The 19,742-nt window shown below is 40.8% G+C and overlaps 2 protein-coding genes across 4 annotated transcripts in view; both read right to left on the reverse strand.

Moving 5' to 3' along the window:
* LOC130887590 (zinc finger protein 58-like) overlaps positions 1–19,742 on the reverse strand; it is a 46,469-nt gene that overhangs the window by 9,880 nt on the left and 16,847 nt on the right. The window contains exon 1 of one of the 3 annotated variants that reach the window (XM_057790108.1): positions 3,864–4,130. The exons of 1 other annotated variant lie outside the window; for it this stretch is intronic. Coding sequence is in view for 1 of the 2 variants with exons in the window: in XM_057790106.1 (XP_057646089.1) it covers positions 3,796–3,801 (6 nt within the window). In the remaining variant the exon portion in view is untranslated. Of the gene's footprint in view, positions 1–3,795; positions 4,131–19,742 lie in introns of those variants that run through there. One more of the 3 variants, XM_057790106.1, reaches the window with a different exon arrangement.
* LOC130887589 (zinc finger protein 844-like) lies at positions 5,647–17,813 on the reverse strand. Its single transcript, XM_057790105.1, is given in 5 exon segments — positions 5,647–7,257; positions 7,259–7,725; positions 14,875–14,970; positions 16,208–16,334; positions 17,718–17,813. Coding segments are annotated over 4 exon segments (2,109 nt in total). The 5' UTR covers positions 16,332–16,334; positions 17,718–17,813; the 3' UTR covers positions 5,647–5,835.

Raw genomic sequence — 19,742 nt, forward strand, 5'->3', positions numbered from 1 at the left:
CTTTAATCCCAATACCTGGGAGGCAGAGGCAGGCAAATCTCTGCAAGTTCAAGGCATGGTGGCACACAGTTTCAATCACAAAATTCGGGAAACAGAGGCAGGCAGATCTCTGTGAGGTCAAGGAGAGCCTAGTCTATAGAGTGAGAGCCAGGACAGCCAAAGATACACAGAGAAATCTAGTCTCAAAAAAAAATAAATAAATAAAAATATAAAAGAAATAGAATTTAAAATACAGTCACGTAAAGATGAAAAACACACAGAGAGTCTGGATACTGTATGTTATTGTATTGTCTTTGAATTGTTTGATGGCTGAGAAAGGAGCTACAGCTGCTAAAAGACATTTGATTACAAATGCTGATGGATTAATACAACATATATATTTTGAAAATGCTTTGACTTCAAAACTTTAAGTCAAAAGATATGTTACTTTGGAGAAGAGGTTTTGTTTTTGTTTCCACAGGAAATGAGAGGCTGTGGATTCATTCCAGGTTAAGAAAAATCAGGTATGATCAAGGAAGACTCCCTGAGAAATGTCCGATAGGAGCAAGAGCCCTAGAAATCTGAGTTCTACATCCTGAATAACCTCAAGACTGCTGGCTGAAAAGATCAAGCTTCACAGAATATTCCAGTCAAGAAATGACCATAAATCTAAATTTTCTTTAGGTCCCCATAAGATTACCAGCACCCTGAAGCAGCAGGGAGTAGCCTAGAAAACTATGCCCACATTCCCCAAAAAATGGATTATGGATGCTTGCCTTTGTTTAGAGAGTTGATTACAAGTTGTTATGGATAATGGTCAGGAAGAAAGCTAAACAAAGGAGACGTGATTCACAGTTCAGGAGTAGTGGAGGCTGGTCCTAGAAGGAAGCCTAGAGCAACAAAATGGACAGAGTATGTACAATAAGAATTCTTGCATTTCCTCTTGGTGTCCCTCAGAAACAGCTTTCAGAGAGAGAGACAAAACTGAAGACTAGGTGTGATTGGTGGGAACTCAAAATGAGGTTCAAAGAAATGACGAGATTGAAGGTCAGGATCTAAAAATTAGAGACCCTCCTTTCAAAGTAAGCAACCTACGGATAACAAGACATAGTGCTTAAAACATGTACCACAGACATCATGAAATAGTAACTCCTTGGTCTTTGTTCCAGGGCTTTGTTCCATAACTGTGGCAAGAAAAAAAGTCATTAGCTTTTGCTTCAAGGCACCAAGTTCGCAATTTTATGACTCAGAAAGTTAATTAAACCATGAAAAATATGGAAGAAATATAGTACCTGTTTTGGAAACATGAATTATATACTGAAACTTTGTTTCAAAATAACTATCACATGTTTTGCTGTGTACATTAGCTGTCTAGATGTATTTGAGGATATTAATAGTCCATACATTGTTTCTGAGTCTTCTTAAAGCAACACACTGACATTAGAATAAGGTGAAAGACGCCTGGGAGGAAAGACACAGGGCTGTCAACAAGGGAACTGAACTGGACCTGTGGAAGAGCAGGACCCACCGTTAGCAGTTTGTTTTACTGGTTGCATATGCAGTGCCCCATGTGGAGGACGGTGCAGGAAGTGGTTTTGTTCCGGCTCACTGTAAGAAGCATCTGCTCACAGTGGAACCTCTGCTGTGAGGACAGGGAAGGCATCCCAGCTGCAGCACATAGTTTGCAAATCAACAAAGTGCTGACTGCATGGATTTGTTAAAGTGCTCACTGTAAGAAACATGAAAAGCACCATAGAAAGTATTTATCACATCATTGAAGTTGAAATGCTGTCAGACTCAGGAAGAATAGGCTGGCCTGGAATTTGCTATGAAGCAGGGGAGGACCAGAGGGCCCTGCCTCCCCTCTCACAAACGCAGAGATGACAGGGATGTGCCTCAGAGGAGACTGACGTTTCTTTTCTGTCACAGGTCTGGTTACTAAAATCCCAGGAATACACACAGGTCTGGGAGTTCCCTCACCTGCTGACCTGACACAAAAGCCTGGCAGTGTAACACAAGGCCACGAGAGCTTTTCACCTGTTCCTAGGGACCCTGCTTCTGGACCAGCTCAACAAGCTCAAGGCCTGATCAAGACGTTGACACAACCACTGTGGGCCAAGCAGATCCTGTCGTTTTCACAGTAGTCCGCCTACGTTAGGGATGAGGACCTGTCAAGGCTTTAAGGGAACCCAGACCTCAAGGTGAGACCTGGAGTCAGCTTCTCCAGTTCCTTCTTCCTGCAGAGGGTCCTCTGTGTGTGGGCTCTGTGTGTGTTCTCTCACCCCTAGTCACAGCTTTCTATAGAGCTGGTCCTGGCAGACCTTGCCGCTTCATTCCAGAATTTACTGCCAGAGACCTGAGGCCCCTCAGATATTTTTCCTTTCTTAGTTCTTTAGCCATCAGAGCAAATGAACACAAGGTAAACTGTCTCCCTCACTCACCCCCGTCTCCTGTGCCAGGGTGCTTCTCCATTCCACTCCTGGCAGTTTCCCGTGGCAGGCCCCAGTTGTAGGGTTGATAATAACAACCTATTTTTTTCTCCTAGCAACCTGCCTTCCCATCTCCTTTAACAGACAGATGTCTGAGGTCTCCAGGATGTCAGTGAATCGGGTGCCTCTCCAGCCACACTTCTAGGTGAGTGTGATGTGAGTCCACCAACTCCTGACTCTCCTCTCCCCTACATCAATGCCCAAAGGAAGAAGACAGACTTTAATCAGCATCCCTATACCAAAGAGTCTGGGATGCTTGGGTGGAACTTCCATCTCAGCCCCTGGCATCCATATATCTGGAATATTTCAGTTAAGGCTTCACCTCAGCCCCTGGCATTCATATAGCCAGAGTCTGGAATGTTTGGGTGGAAGATCCATCCCAAGCCCCCTCCTGTGGGAGTTGACTCAGTTCAGACTCCACCCCCGAGAAAGCACAGCAAACGATGACCCCTCCCCAGAGATGTTCAATACCACATCCACATAGTATTTAAACAGCACCCTAGAGAACAAACACATGGTTTTCCAGTGGTTCTTCCCTATCTCCTCTCTTTGGGGGGCTGGAAATCCATCAGGGAGCATTGGTATACATTAAACCTGGGCTTTGTCTAATTTGGTTTGATTTGGTCTGATTCAGATTATAGCATAGGCAGAGAGGCTTATTGGAGAATAAAAACTTTTCATAAACTTCAAGACCATACATTTAGGCCAGTTACAAAGTAAAGGAAAGATCAGAAACCACGACTGCTCTAAAGATCTAAGAAATCTCAGATGGGCGGTGGTGGCGCACTTCTTTAATCCCAGTACTCGGAAGGCAGAAGCAGGTGGATCTTGGTGAGTTTGAAGCCAGCCTGGTCTACAAGAGATAGTTCCAGGACAGGCTCCAAAGCTACAGAGAAACCCTGTCTCGAAAAACCATATATAAAAGATACTGAGAAATCTCATAGCATCCACAGGAGAACGGGTCAGCTAGTGAAACAGGCCTCCCCACCATAGCGGCTCAGTGAGCTCCCAGCTCCCCCTCAGGAGCAGGCAGTCAGCTGAACATCCTTAGCTTGCAATCCTGGACCTCCTGGACCTCGCACTACTCCGCGCTACCAAGCAGAAGCCCAAGGCGCTCTCGGGCTGCCCAGGCGTCCTAAGAAAACCATCACTCAAAGCACGGTCCCTATTTCCTCTCCCCAGCCCTGACCTGCAACCTCAGGTTGCACCTGAGCACAGCACCTCCAAGGCAGCTTCCCCCGCCCTCCCACCCAGCCCAGGACCGCTCCCTCCAAGACGGCCCCGCACCCCGCAAAGTGCTTCAGGCTGAGCTGCACCCTTGACCAACCTCCATGTCACAGATGCAACCGGAATGTGCAACAGACGGAACTCTCCTCAACTTTGGGGAAGACTCACATGTGGAGACCGAAGCAGGAAAGGGATTTCCTGGACGGCGTTTTGTGACGTCACAGACGCGGGGACTACATTTCCCAGAAGTCTGCGCGAAGCACAAATGACCCCTAGGAGGTAAGAAATTATACACGAAACTAAACTAAATAAAAAGAAGTGCTATCCTCACATTAATCATTTCCCAACATGTAACTCCACGGCACCGGATTCCGATGCAAAAAAACAAGAGATTTTTAATATTCAATGTCGAGCTTGGACTTCATTTCCACCACATCAAAGGAGTGGGTGAGACTAAGTGCAGCTTGCAGCCCAAGGAAGAAAAAAAAATGTTTAAAGAGGAAATGACAAAATCAGAGTTCATATCCTGTCGTCTAGGGATTGGGCAAAGAGGGCATAGGGTAAGGTAGCTTCTGAAACCATTGGTCAGTTTTGCGGACCATTGATAACTGACAAGGTTTCACGGACAGGATGCCTCCTAGGAACATCCGGACTTCTTTAAATGTAACAGTCCTGCTCCCTAGCTCCGTAATTAGCTATTTCCGGGTATTTGTTCAAATTCTGCTATCGCAGCACATTTCTGGGGCCGTTCGTTATACGGCTTAAGATGAAGCTCCTTTAAAACTGAGTTTGTAAGTCAGGTCCTCACAGAAGCAAAAAATTCAATAAGATATTATCTGTGTCGGGGGCCAGCCTTGAGAAAAATACCTTTGTCCAGGGTAGGAGGCATGGGAATTTAGAAATACAGTAAAGAATATGAAGATGTGAATGAAAATAATAAAACGCAGAAACGTAGTATAGTATCGGGAGGGAATTTTTCACTGAGTACTGAAAATTTGCCTGTGTTTAACTTACAACTGCTTAATATACCCCTGGCCCCCAAAGGCAGGAGTAAGACAAAAGTCTGCATTAACATGATATAAGGAAATGAACATAGTAATTGAAAGTCAGGGGCTACATTCATCAGGCTCACACACAAGATCAAACCACTACCTGGGTAGAATCGCATGTTATTTCTGTAAAGAGAATGGAACTTAGTGGTACCTTAGGAACAAACTACTTCACTGTTCCAGGAGCACAAGGTCTGGCAATTAGCCAGACCTGTTGACAATAGCCTTGAGAGAGCAGAACTCAATGATTTACAACTAGGTGGGACCTTTGTTTGAGGTAGCAACACAATAATGTAGAATGACCTAGAAACAAGACCCAAACTCTCTGACCTTTGGCTCCTTCGGGTCTCCACACATGTGGGAAAGGATCACCAAGGCATCTGGAAAAACATTTTCCTGAGCAAATGGTGTGCATACTGTTGTGCCCCCCAGAGATCATGACCCCCAGAGAAACCACCAGAAATCAGAGAAATACAGACTGCAAAAAGCAAGGTTTTACTGCAAGCTAGCTCTGAACCCCATCACAGTGAGGTAGAGATAGAAGTAGAAGTTCCTAGGTTGGGTTAGCTGACTTCTTGGGAATGATTTTACAATACTTCACACAATCGTGTGTAACTGGATACTGTTCTTATGATTCCTGGCCACCCAGACCCATATAATCACACACAGAAGCCATATTAATTAAAACACTCCATTGCCAATTAGCTCAAGCTTCTTATTAAGTAACTCTTACATCTTAAGTTAACCCATTTCTATTAATCTGAGTATCTCCTTGAGGCTGTGGCTTAGCAGTAGGTTCTAGCATCTGTCTCCTTTGACAACTACATGGCATCTCTCTGACTCTTCCTACTTTCTCTATATCTCTGTTTGGATTTCCTGCGTGACTTTACTCTGCAAAGCTATTGGCTGATGCAGCTTCTTTATTAACCAATGGTAATAAAACATATTCACAGCTTACAGAGGGGAATCCCACATGACATGTGCAGTCAGAATGAATCATATGATGTGTTTTAAAGTTTGAGGAAGAAAACTTTTAAAGACATTCGTTGGATTTCTCTCTGGTGTTAAATATATCACGTTGAATAAGGATATTAAATTACAACATTCCCCACAATTTTATGGGGTCTCTTCAGAATGAATTTTTCTTTTATGTCGTCTAAGGTTTGAAGATGAGGAAAAGCACCTGCCACAGTCTTCACACTTATAGGGTTTCTCTCCAGTGTGAACTCTCTTGTGTGTCCTAAAAGCTGAGGGACATTTAAAGGCTCTGTGACACTCTTCACACTTGAAGGGTTTCTCTCCAGTATGAACTCTCCTGTGTGTCTTAAGGGATGAGTCATAACGAAAGGCCTTGTCACACTCTTCACACTTGTAGGGTTTCTCTCCAGTGTGAACTCTCTTGTGTCTACTAAGGGATGAGGGACAAAGAAAGGCTTGGTGACATTCTTCACACTTGTAGGGTTTCTCTCCAGTGTGAACTCTCTTGTGTCTACTAAGGGATGAGGGACAAAGAAAGGCTTGGTGACATTCTTCACACTTGTAGGGATTCTCTCCAGTATGAATTCCCTTGTGTCTACTAAGGGATAAGGGACATTGAAAGGCCTTGTGACATTCTTCACACTTGAAGGGTTTCTCTCCAGTATGAACTGTTTGGTGATCCTGAAGATCCCCAGAATAGGAAAACCATTTGCTACAATGTACAGGGGCAGAAGAATTGTCTGCTGAATAGATGGTTTGATGTTGTTTAAGGAATAAAGAAGACTTAAACCTTCTGCCACAGTTCTCACACTTGTAGGGATTGTCTTCACAGTGAATTGTCTGATGTCGCCGAAGGGATGAAGATAAGTGGAAACATCTGCCACACTCTTCACACATGTATGGTTTCTTTCCAGTATGAATTGTCTGATGATCTTGAAAGTATGTAAAACTGGAGAACGTTTTGCCACACTCTGCACACTTATAGGAATTGTCTTCAGAATGAATTGCTTTATGTCGCCGAAGGGATGAAGATAAGTGGAAACATCTGCCACACTCTTCACATATGTATGATTTCTTTCCAGTATGAATTGTCTGATGATCTTGAAAGTATGTAAAACTGGAGAACGTTTTGCCACACTCCGCACACTTACAGGGATTGTCTTCAGAATGAATTGCTTTATGTCGCCAAAGGGATGAGGATAAATAAAAGCATTTGCCACACTCTTCACACTCGTATGATTTCTTTCCAGTATGAATTGTCTGATGATCTTGAAAGTATGTAAAACTGGAGAACATTTTGCCACACTCTGCACACTTATAGGGATAATCTCCAGAATGAATTGCTTTATGTCGCCGAAGGGATGAACGGGAGTAAAAACATTTGGCACACTTCTCACACTTGTATAATTTCTTTCCAGTATGAACTGTCTGATGTTTTTGTAGTAATTTAAAACTGGAAAGAGTTTTGCCACACTCTGCACACTTATAGAGATTGTCTTCAGAATGAATTGCTTGATGCCGCCGAAGGGATAAAAGGAAGTAAAAACATTTGCCACACTCTTCACACTTGTACGATTTCTTTCTAGTATATCTTGCTTGATGTTGTCTAAGGCATGACAATGAGAAAAAACACTTGCCACATTCTTTGCACTTGTGTTGGCTATCTCTCAAGTGAATCCTTTGATGTTGCTTCAGTATTGAAGAATAATAAAATGATCTGCCACAGTCTTCACACTTGTAGGATTTCTCATTAGTATGACTTTTCTGGTGTATAAAAAGGGATGAGCGAGTATTGAAGGCCTTGTGACATTCTTTACACATGTAGGGTTTTTGTTCAGTGTGAAGTCTCTGGTGTATGGAAAGTGCTTTATAAGAACTAAGGCCCTTACCACATTCTTCACACTTGTAGGGTTTCTCCTTTGTATGAATTCTTTGACATTGAATCTGTAGTGAGTTACAATCAATGGCCTTGTTGTAACTGCTGTGATCATTGGGCTTTGTTCCTATTCATCAAAAGTTGAGATATGAACAAAAGTTAGGAAATATTCTTCATACTTACAATGCTTATCTTTTTTTAAAAAAAAACAACTTTTTTGTACATATTGAAGCATCAGTGAAAAACTACAGTCATTTTAAAACATATACAATATAAATAAGAATAAATGATAAAATATTGTAGGTAGAAATAACCTATACTACTAGTAAAATAAGAGAACATCCAAATAGAACATAGACATAATGGCATATAATTCAAAGTTAAGTAGCTAAGTAAGCTGCAAGGGCATTTTACTAGGAGAAATAAACCCATTAAATGAATAGAGATTTTATATCACAGGACACCCAGGAAATTAGAAAGCAGGTGAGTCTGGGAAAAACAAAGGTCATTTTGACTTTGTAATTAGAGACATCGTCTAATACGAATGTTTTATCCTACACATAAAGCTTTATTTTGGGGGTACAAAAGATATGCTACACAAGTAGACAGCCTACATAAAGATGAAATTTATAGTTCAAATTCAGGACACTATTTTACGTTTTATTTGAATGACAGAAAAATACGTGCTTGAAACATGTCGAACCATGAAAAAACAAAAAACAAAAAAAATATTTTAGGTTCTTCGGCATATCATACAAATTTCGCATAGCCAATATATTTATCAAAGAGATGGCAAAATTACTTCTTTCATTTTTGTTTTGTTTTGTTTTTTTGTTTTTTCCCTGAAGCCAAGGTTTTTTCGGTGTAGACCTTGATGAACTTGAACGAATTATCGAGACCAGGCTGGCCTCAAACACTGTCATGGAGAGAGAGAAAAATTCCTAAATTCCATTATCCAGTCCTCTGTCCATATCTTCAAAGTTAAGCTAAGTTTAACTAAGTTTCATGAGGACCCACCACATCAGGTAACAAAAGCAACACAGCCTGAGGAGGAGGTGAAGTGGACTGTGAAAGCTCACCCAGAGCAGCCATCGAGTTACCCGCCAGAGACATCTGAACCAGCTCATCAGCTGTGAAACACTGTTTTGTACAATATGAATATGTAGTACTCCCATTGTTAATAAAAGCAGGTTGACTGATGGTTAGGCAAGATTTTTTGGGCAGAGAAAATACTGGGAAGAAGGGAATAGTGAGGGGAGTGGCCAGCTGTCAGAAACCAGCTTCAAGTAGTATGCCACCTACCAGGGTATGGGCACAGGAACTGGAAAACAAGTGAAGAGAATGAAGACATGAATGAAAATAATAAAACAGAAAAAATAGGCTAGTAGCCAGGGGGAGAGTTCCAGTAAATTCTGAAATCAGCCTGTGTTTATTTTCCATACACTTTTATTCCCCAACACCACAGGGAGAGAGGAAAAGAGACTGTTTTAATATGATACACAGAGCAAATAGAATAGTTTTTATTTCATTACTTTGAGACATCAAGACTTAAGCATTCTGTTCTTTAGGCAGTAAACCCACCCAAGATCAAGTATCCAGAAGACAGTTACTCACAAGGACAGACCTCTTATTTCAAAAGAAGGAACAGACGTATGCTTCAATATCCTGAACATTGGTCAGGTTGGAGTATGTCTACCTGTATGGACAACCTTAATATCAAAAACACCAAGTGACCACACCCTAGGTCAGGATGTGTAGCCACACCTGTTCTCAATAACGCTCAACAAGTCAAAACTCTATGACCTTCAGGCAAGGTGGATAAAAGCGCGCAATATGGGCCTCCACAGTCAGCAGACACAGAAAAAAGATGAACATACTGTGTTAAAAGAAGGAACTGCCAGGTGACAGAAGGTAGATAAGAACAATGGTTTTATTTAAAGAGTAAGAGCTACTTAAAAATGAACCCAAGCTACTGACTATTTACAACCAATAAAAAGCCCCTGGTTTGGTTATTCTGGAGTATCTCTTGGAACAGAAATCTCCACCTACAAATGGCAATCAAACTTGGCCCACCCTGCCGTGTTCCTACCACCAGTAGCCTTCAAGTTACCCACCCTCTTGGACGTGACATATTCAGGTTTTCAATGGGCAACTGCTTTAAGCTCAGAAAAGGCTAATTCAGTAATTACATATTTATTAGAAGTTATGGCCATCATGGGTATACCTACACAAATAAAGACAGATGATGGTCCAGCATATGTCTCTAAGAAAACGAAACAGTTTTTTGCTCATCATAATATTAAGTATATTATATGTATATCACACAATCCTACAGGTCAGGCAGTTATAGAAAGATCAAATCGAAATATAAAGGATATGTTAAACAAACAGAAAGGGATAATAAATAGCCCCAGAAATAGATTGTATAATGCTTTACTAAACTTAAATTTTCTTAACGCTAATGAGAAAGGGACAACAGTAGCAGAGAGACATTGGATAATAGAAAAGTCTTCTGAATTAAATCAGATGGTGTATATTAAGGATGTGTTGACTTCACAATGGAAACCAGGGGATGTGGGAAACCAGGGGATGTGCTACGTTGGGGAAGGGGTTTCGCTCTTGTTTCCACAGGAGAAGAAAAACTATGGATACCATCGAAATTAATAAAGATTCACTTTGAAAAGGAACAACCTCTTAAAAAAGAGAAAAGACAGCTCATCCACAATGGTGACAGCCATACAGGTGGTAAGGAAACCTCATGAGGTTTGGGGCAGGGTTCTGTTCTTGTCTTTGCAGAAAAATACTCACCTTTAAAAGGTAAAGAGACCCTGAACATCTAGATGCCTAAAGAGGAAAAAATAATTCTCCAGATAGGCTCATCAAGCAGAGAGAATTATGACTTATGAGGTCATGTCATCTGAGGGTAAGAATCTCAAAACATAAACTAAGATAATAATCATGATTCACTTAAAAATTCAAAGCTGGCTTTGGAGTTGGACACTGGTGCTGTCCTTCTCTAAATCTTAACATGTTGTTAAAATAAAAATTCAGAGTTTCTGTCTTATGACAGGAGCCATGATATGGGACAGAAAGAAAAAAAAATTAGAAAAAAATTTAGTTTTCTTCAAACCTATTTTTGTCTCTATCGTACTTTTCATTGAATATATATGTCTGCATATGTCTATATAAGTAATATTTAAGTTTTCCACAATGAACAATGAATTTTCCTACAGTAATCTTTGAAGTTTCCAGGAAGAACATGGGGCCCCACAACAACTCCACCTGGTTGATATGACATCATGATGCTGATAGTGCTACTATAAGATCTGTTTGGGGTACCAGCTGCTCAAGATGGTTCCAACTTGGTTAGTGAAATGGTGTACTTTTTAAAAAAATGTTCTGGCCAGAACTCCAAATAGGAACCCCAGAAAAACCCTACCAAATACTCAGAGACTATATGCAATTATACCAGACAGTAATCTTGGAACTTAACCACCATTTTACCTTCACAGGATCCCATAGGAAGAACATGGACCCCATGACAGCTGGAAGTAATTCTAGAAGACGACTTCCCCTCCCCCAACAAAGTTTGCTCTCAGGGTTAGGGACATGACTTAGGAGTTGATTATAATTGGTATAGGGTTGGGGGTTGAGGGGGAAAGTTTATAGGCTAAGGGATCTCTTTGAAAATAAAGGAGGGATAAATTGGAAGGGATAATAGATCAGTGTGAGCTTACTTGCACTAATAATGAGTAATAGAGTGAAATAGCTCAAATACTTGTGAACTATTATTTATAGGCAATTTACATTGGTATAGATCCTTGTCTATTGATACAAACAAGTTATATTGAATATGTTCCTATTTTCATCTATATTTGTATATCTAGGCAGTTATTTTGTCATACTGTATGCATGCATGCTTTACCTCTGCTTAAAACATTTTTGTATATTGGTATAATTTTAGGATATATTTATCATATTGCAATGTACATTTCTACCTCTGATCAAGATACTTAAACATTGTTTGCATTTTGAGGTCACTCATTTGTTGCACAGTTGTTTATTGTATAATATCCTAATATGAAGTCTTAGTCTTTAAGCTACATAGGTATTAAGAATTATAGATCAACGTCATCTATGTTTGTCATACTTATAATTAGACTAATCAGATTCTTTAGATACATAGAGATTGTATTCTGCATAGATAGGTAATCTTCAACTACTTCAAAGAGCTATAGAATATGGCATTTAAATAACTTAGGGTTCTGTTGAAGTGAGACAGGATTGCTCCTGGCAGCACTGATCTATTCCAGAGAGAATGTTGAGCATTGAAGACACTCCACTTGGAGATTGTTTTCTTCTTGGCAAAACTGGCCTTTTGGCAAGGAACTGCCCATGCATTGAGCACTGACAAAATGCATGATGTCCTGACAGAACAAGCAGGATACAAGAAAAAAGACTGTCAAATCTTGCCAAGACAGGGTAAGACGGTTTTGAAAAAATTTTAAACTCTGAAAATGGTATTTTCAGTTAATTTAGACCTTAGCCAAAGTTGGTTGCTCCAACATCAAAAATAAGATTTTGGGTGATTGCCCAGGTAGCCAGTTCTCTCTGTCATTTGTTGCACATTTTGGAAGTTGCTTGATTGCACTTCCTGCCTACTCAAGTAATATTATTTCCCTTCTTGGGTCTTTGATGGGGTTGAAGACTACATAGGTGTAGTTACTTTTCTCTCATGACTTAGCCAAGTTATTTATTGTACAAGACTTAAACTCATTAGGATAGGATAATTATTGAAACATTCATCACATGTTTCTTGCTTGATAAATTTGTTCTTATTGTATATAGTTTTGTATTAGGTTTAGAACATTTAAACAAAAAGGGGAGGTGCTATAAGAATTTTTAAAGCTAGTAGCTTTTAAGTTATCCGCCCACTTGGGCGTGGCCTCTTATACTATTTATGACAATGTAAAGCATGTGTCTGGCCTCTTTTCTGGCTGCGGGATTTGGTTACTGTTCTCCGTTCCAGTAGAGGATAGTGACGTGTGAGTCTACCCCTAAATAAACAATCCTCTATTATTCTCAATTTTGAGGTAGTGTGGGATTTCTTTTAAATGTCCTTCACCACTCAAAACCACAGGTGAAGACAAATGCATCTTCCTGGTATTGTGTCTCTCATGCGGCCTGCAGTACAGAGATGCATCCCCTGGTGGCTGCCTACAGATTTGAACCACCGACTTGAGCTCCACCACTTCAGTGGGTGGCAGGTTTAGGATTTTGCTCATGTGGACAGAAAAGGTTACAGATGCTCAGGAAAGATAGATTTAGATAGAAAAAAAATCTGTAAATGGGTACACTGTGTTTGAAAATGTACAAAGTTTCATGAAAGAAAAAAATGGTAGAGACAGTTACAATAAATATATGCATACTTTTAAAATAAAGCAAAAGTCCTTAAAAAGGGAATAAATATAAAAGAAAAAAGACACACAAAGAAGTAAAATACACAGAGTGTCTGGAATCCATGTTTTACTGTGTTGCCTGTAGATTTTCTGACTGCTAATGAAGGAATAAGAGCTGCTGAGACGCACTGGATTGAGAAAACTGCTGGATTAAAGCAACCTATAGACTTTAACATGTCTTGACTTTAATATGAAAACAGAAGTTTGTTCTTTTGGGAGAGAGGTTATGTTTTTATTTCCAAGAACATGAGAGGCTATTTTTATATGTATACTTTTGTTATATATTAGACAAATGTGGAAAATGCTGTGGAATAATCTTTCGGTACACTGTGAAGATGTGTTGCTTTATTGTTAATAAAAAGCTGATTGGTCTATAGCTAGGCAGGATTTTGGGGGCTGACCAAATCCTGGCATTAGAAAGCAAGAGTCAGAGCAGGGACCAGGATTCTGAGAAGCCAGCAATAAACATGCTATATGAAGAAAAGGTCCTGCCACGTGGCAGAGTGTAAATAAGATACACGGGTTAATTTAAAATGTAAGACCTACTTTCTCATAAGCATGAGCTGTCAGTTGAGCATTTACAATTACTATAAAGTCTCTCTGTGGTTATTGGGGAGCAGCTGGCCGCAAAGACCTGATCCATCGAGTTGCTGATGAAAAACTTTGCCTAAATTCATCAGTCATGATCCCATTAAAAACACAGAAGCTAATGAAAATATACACTAAGGACATCTGAGAATCAACAGGAGACCTAAAGAAGAAGTGACCACAAGATCTTTTTGTTCAATTGGACTCATGGTAATATTAGCCACAATGTTTCCTCTAGGTCTAGCCACAGTGCATACCCTGAATGTATCTCAAATAAAATATATTACTAGTACTGATGTATCTGAAAAAACCAGATTCACATATAAAAGTTTATGACTTCTTTAACAAGTTGTGACTGGGTATATATCCAAATACCATCTTTGTACATGATAAAGAGATTAACTTAAAAGAGAAAAACAAATGCAGCCTTACAACTTACTAATAGGCCTAAATCTACTAACTGTCATGAACAAGAAGCATACACTGTCCCCATAACTGATTCGATGGGCATCTCTGAATGAGCAGTCCAAGGCCTTGCACGTCAACCTGTCCTACTCTTTCTACATCTAATGGTCAGGACCTGCTGAATCAACTGGTGGTAAAGTTGTTTTTAAAAAAAAGGCAAATAGGCAATGTTAAATTAGTGGCCCTAATGGCCAAATAAATCCCCTTTACACAATGTGTGAATGCTTTGACTCTTCCCTAAGACCGGTTGGAAGTGGACTATCCAAATTACATTTGGTTGCTCTGAGTTTTATCCAATGCTTGCAACTCCCAATTGTTCTGACCAACAGAACTGACACCATTGAGCCTCTGTCCCTGCCTGCCTCTCTGTGATGGAATTGTGGGTTGCCTTTATTAACCCAGTATGTTCACTTTGGTGTAGAGATCTTTCTGTCATGAGTCTGCTCTCAACATCTGTAAATAAAAGACTCTCGGTCGGAGCAGGACTGAGTTCTATTTCCATGAGTCTTACATTACAATGGAGACTCAACAAAAAGGAAAACCTTGGAGATCACTGTAAACAGAAGCACAGCTTGTTATTGGGGAAATCCAAAGAGACTTAAACCCTCATAAACCTCTGAGACATGTATTCTGACAACAAAGACCTGAAGGAGAGACCTAAAGAGTGATTCCCATGGTATCATGTTTCAAGGCACACGGGAAAGTCTCACTTTCTGTTAGACAGTTGGACTTCAGCTCTGCCCCATCCCCTCATTCCTACACACCTGGGTGCACGGTGGCTGCTGCTTGTCTCTCCCCATCTGAAGGCTCTGGTCTTTGCTCCAGAAATGTCACCAAGTGTGGCTTACGGACAGCAAGACCTGTTCATAGAAAAAGAGAAGTTTGTTTATGTGTTCTTGCACACGGAATTGACATGTCCCTGTCTGTACATGGCTTGTAAGGACAGAGATGAGGTGACAAATGATTGCAGACAATCAGTTCCTTAAGTGTTTTCAGACAGGATCACTACAACATATGATGGAGCCGGATGGTGGAGGCTCACGACTTTAATGCCAGCACTGGGGAGGCAGAGGCAGGTGGATCTCTGTGAGTTTGAGGCCAGCCTGGTCTACAAGATTTAGATCCAGGACAGGCTCTAAAACCAGAGAGAAACCCTGCCTCAAAAAACCAAAGGGGGGAAAAAACAGAAAAGAAAAAAGATAAAAAATATGAATTTTACTTCAAGGGGGAAAACAGTAAAGCTGAATGGTAAACACTTCAGTTACAGAGTGAGCTCCATGTCTCAGGCCACTGAATTTCTAAAAGTCCCACTAGAGTGAAGGAAACGCACATTTAACAGAGAAAGATCAAACAAGAATGAAGCAAACAGTAAAATGATTATTTTTTAAATCATAATTTATTTTAATTTTTCATATACACTGGTGTTTCGCCTTCATGTATGTCTATGTGAGGGTGATATGTTTATCTTAGTAAACTTTATCAATGAGAAATACAGAGTCAGATACTGGCTAAGGAACTGAAAGATCAGAGAAGCACAGTGACGCCCTACCTCTTCCATTCCAGCATCCAAAGGGCAGAGCTCCTGTCTCAGCCCAGCTTTCCATGTCCTGTTCCCCTCTCTACTGTCTTCCATATCTCTATGGTCAGCTGGTGGCTAGTTCTACCCCCTGACTCTAATCAAGCTTTATTTGTCAGGACACAACACAATTAAAACATCACATAACATGAGGTTGTCAGACCTTAGGTTTACAAACAATTGTGAGCTGTCATAGGAGTGCCGGTGATGTGGGATTTCTTGCCTGGGCTAACAGGCCAAACAGTGCTGTAATTATTATAGTTTCTGTTTATTCAGGTCTGGGTGGCCGGGAAGGAAAGAGCAGTTTCCTTCTACTTAATGGTCCTCTAGAAGAACAGTCAGTGCTCTTAACAACTGAGCAATCTCTCCAGCCCCAAAATGATTTTTAATGTAGCGATCTTAATAATTATTTTAAAAACAATGGATATGAAACTGTTGAAATGCTCCCATGAGAAACCATACAAAGTGAGGAAGCTATATGTTGAAGTGAAATAAGAAGTCACTATAGATGAGATGCTCACCCAGGAATTCAAGGTTGCTGTAATTCTCCAACATCACATCCCTGTACAGATTCCACTGAGCAGGCTCCAGACATTCCCTCTCTTCTGGAGAGAACTCAATGGCCACATCCAAGAAGGACAACATTTCCTGAAATAAAGTTCAGTGAATGATCGTGCACATTAATTTAATTAAATGATCGTGCACATTAATTTATAAATACCTGTCGGAGCCCATGTGGGTCCAACATAGATTCCCTAACCCGGCTGAAACGGAGTCGCGAGGAATAAAACTGACACAGCTTACAAGGTCATACTGGAAAAGGCCAGAATCATTTTTTATTTTTGGAACATCTTATATATCCCTCAACTGAGTGGGGAAAACACATTAGGCTGTCTCCTAGGCAACCAGGTGCCTAGGCTTAGGTCATGTCCCATCTAGCAGTTAGGTAGGCCATGAATTAGCATCTCTATAAGACATCCTCCAAATTACAAAGGAAGGGAAGCACCAAACCTTTAAACCATTAAGTCATCAGCTTTGGTCAACATCTCTTTTTAGGTACTCTACATTTTAACAAAAGAAACTAGGAGCACCACATCCTGGCTTTTTTTTTTTTAAATATTTATTTATTTATTATGTATACAATATTCTGTCTCTGTGTATGTCTGCAGGTCAGAAGAGGGCACCAGACCTCATTACAGATGGCTGTGAGCCACCATGTGGTTGCTGGGAATTGAACTCAGGACCTTTGGAAGAGCAGGCAATGCTCTTAACCACTGAGCCATCTCTCCAGCCCACATCCTGGCTTTTGTTAAGGAAGAGACAGCTTGTCTGCAGAGCTATGTGACTAGCTCAGACTGGGCTAATGGCTACTGTGCCAAATCGAAATATGGGCCCACAATCCATTTTCTCTTATTAATTTTAATAATTCCTGTGCTACTGCAACAGGACAGATAAGTCGTGCCTGGTTTGGGTAAAGCCCTCTTTATTTACCCAAATTTTTTCGTTATTGGACCAGGCATCAATTATGCAAGCCCCTGTCTTAGGCATCTGGGGAGAAGAAGCTTTAAACCCGTCATTGACTGCCGACCTCTGTAAAGAGAAGAGATTAGTGGAGAGGAATATACTTTTTAGACCCTGTGTATTAGCCATATTTTTTGTCCGGATGTATCATAATGTTTTATGAATAATTATGTTCCCAAAGACTATATTTTCCTATCTTAAAGGAGAGTAGAATCACCTGAGTTGAAGATGTTTTTTTCCGCTGGTACAGAACATCATTTAGAGTTTACTTTTTTAGCATACGTATCAACTCTTAACATTTATCGTCACAACCTCTCTTTTAGCCAACTGTCAATCGCAGCAATTTAAAAATTCCTGTATCTGATGCTGCTGTACTCTCCTCTGTCTTTTAAAATATCTTCAATTAACTGCATGGCCATTTGATTGCTTTCTCCTTGTCCCATATTTCTATATTTACCAGCTTTACTCCCGATATTACAATCCCGTTTTGTCTAAGCGCACTTTACTCACATATCCACTGATTTTTTTTCTAGCGGGTTCTGGTCACCTCTTCCTTGATTTTGGGGGAGCGCTGATCAGCCTCGCGTTCTCCTCCGTCATTTGTCTGCTTTCCCTCTGGGATCCAGCGATCAGCATTCACCGTCTCTCTCGTGTTGTCCCTTCTCCGGGATCATGGAGTTCGGCGGTCAGCACCACGTTCCTTTTCGTACTTCTTGCTCCGGGGTTCAGTAGACAGCACCACGTTGTCGTCTTTAATCTCTGGGTTCAGTAGTCAGCAGCACGTTGTCTTTAATCTCTGGGTTCAGTAGTCAGCAGCACGTTGTCTTTAATCTCGGGGTTCAGTCGTCTGCCCCACATTGGGCGCCATTATGTGGGAGCCCATGTGGGTCCAACATAGATTCCCTAACCCGGCTGAAACGGAGTCGCGAGGAATAAAACTGACACAGCTTACAAGGTCATCCTGGAAAAGGCCAGAATCACTCTTTATTTTTGGAACATCTTATATATCCCTCAACTGAGTGGGGAAAACACATTAGGCTGTCTCCTAGGCAACCAGGTGCCTGGGCTTAGGTCATGTACGCATCTAGCAGTTAGGTAGGCCATGAATTAGCATCTCTATAAGACATCCTCCAAATTACAAAGGAAGGGAAGCACCAAACCTTTAAACCATTAAGTCATCAGCTTTGGTCAACATCTCTTTTTAGGTACTCTACATTTTAACAAAAGAAACTAGGAGCACCACATCCTGGCTTTTGTTAAGTAAGAGACAGCTTGTCTGCAGAGCTATGTGACTAGCTCAGACCGGGCTAATGGCTACTGTGCCAAATCGAAATATGGGCCCACAAATACCAAGATGCATTGTGCTTCATATTTACCCTATCAACTTGAAACTAGCTATAGCCACTTTGAGAAGAGACCATGTCTACGGTGACATTTTCTTAACTAGTGATTGATATGAGACATCACAGCCTGTTATTTGTACTGCCTGCACTGGGCACACAATTTTTTTTGTTTGTTTTGTTTTTTGTTTTTTGAGACAGGGTTTCTCTGTGTATCTTGGATGCCTGTCCTGAAACTAGTTCTTGTAGAACAGAATGGCCTCAAACTCACAGAGATCCTCCTGCCTCTTTTTCCCAAGTGCTGGATTTAAAGATGTGAGACACCACTACCTGGCAGGATTACAGTTCTCTATGGTACAGGAAAGCAGTCTGGGGGAGTCAGTAAGCAGTGTTCTTCTGAGGCCTGTTCTCCAGTTCTTGCCTCTGGTCTTTTCTTCCCTCAGTGATGGACTGTTTTCTGAAGTAGGCATATGAAATAAACCCTTTCTTCTCCAAAGTGTCTTTCATTATGATCTTTTTCACAGCAGTAGAAACCGTAACACAGGTATCATGTGTCTGTGCACACAAATCTAGATCTGGTCCAAGATGAAAGAGAGATAGAAATGTTCTTACATAGGTAGTAATATCCTCAGACATGCCTGAAGTGGTCGCATGATCTCACACTGACCCATCAAAAGAAAAAAGATCCTATAAGCTCAGCTGGACATGATGATTTAAGACAGATGAAATGTAAAATGAATGCACCCAGAGCACGTGCATGTAGTGCCATGTGCTCCTGCACACCACACACCTATGCATTCCTCACAGGAAGTCACAGTGAGGGAGAAGGAATTTCTCAACAGTTCATGCACACAATCATGACAGTGAAGTGGAATGAAAATACAGAGTCTGATGCAACAGCTCTGGCTGTGCTGTGGGCTCAGGATTTCTACAGAGTTCAGTAATGATGCAGATGACAGGGACCCGGGACATGAGAAGGAGCAGGCCAGAGGAAGAACTCACAGAGTAAACATCATTTAAGTATCCGATCATATGGGAAAATGGGCAAGTACAGGACTAACAATACTGCTTGAGAATTTAAAATAGAACACACATCACTTGATGTTTTCATCACTTTCCCTTTCTACCTTTTCTCTGAAAAGTACTGATGGAGCGGGTTGCAGTATTCCTAAAGCATGTTTTGTACATAAGACAA

Source organism: Chionomys nivalis, chromosome 15 (assembly GCF_950005125.1).
Source record: "Chionomys nivalis chromosome 15, mChiNiv1.1, whole genome shotgun sequence".
Taxonomy (NCBI): Eukaryota; Metazoa; Chordata; class Mammalia; order Rodentia; family Cricetidae; genus Chionomys; species Chionomys nivalis.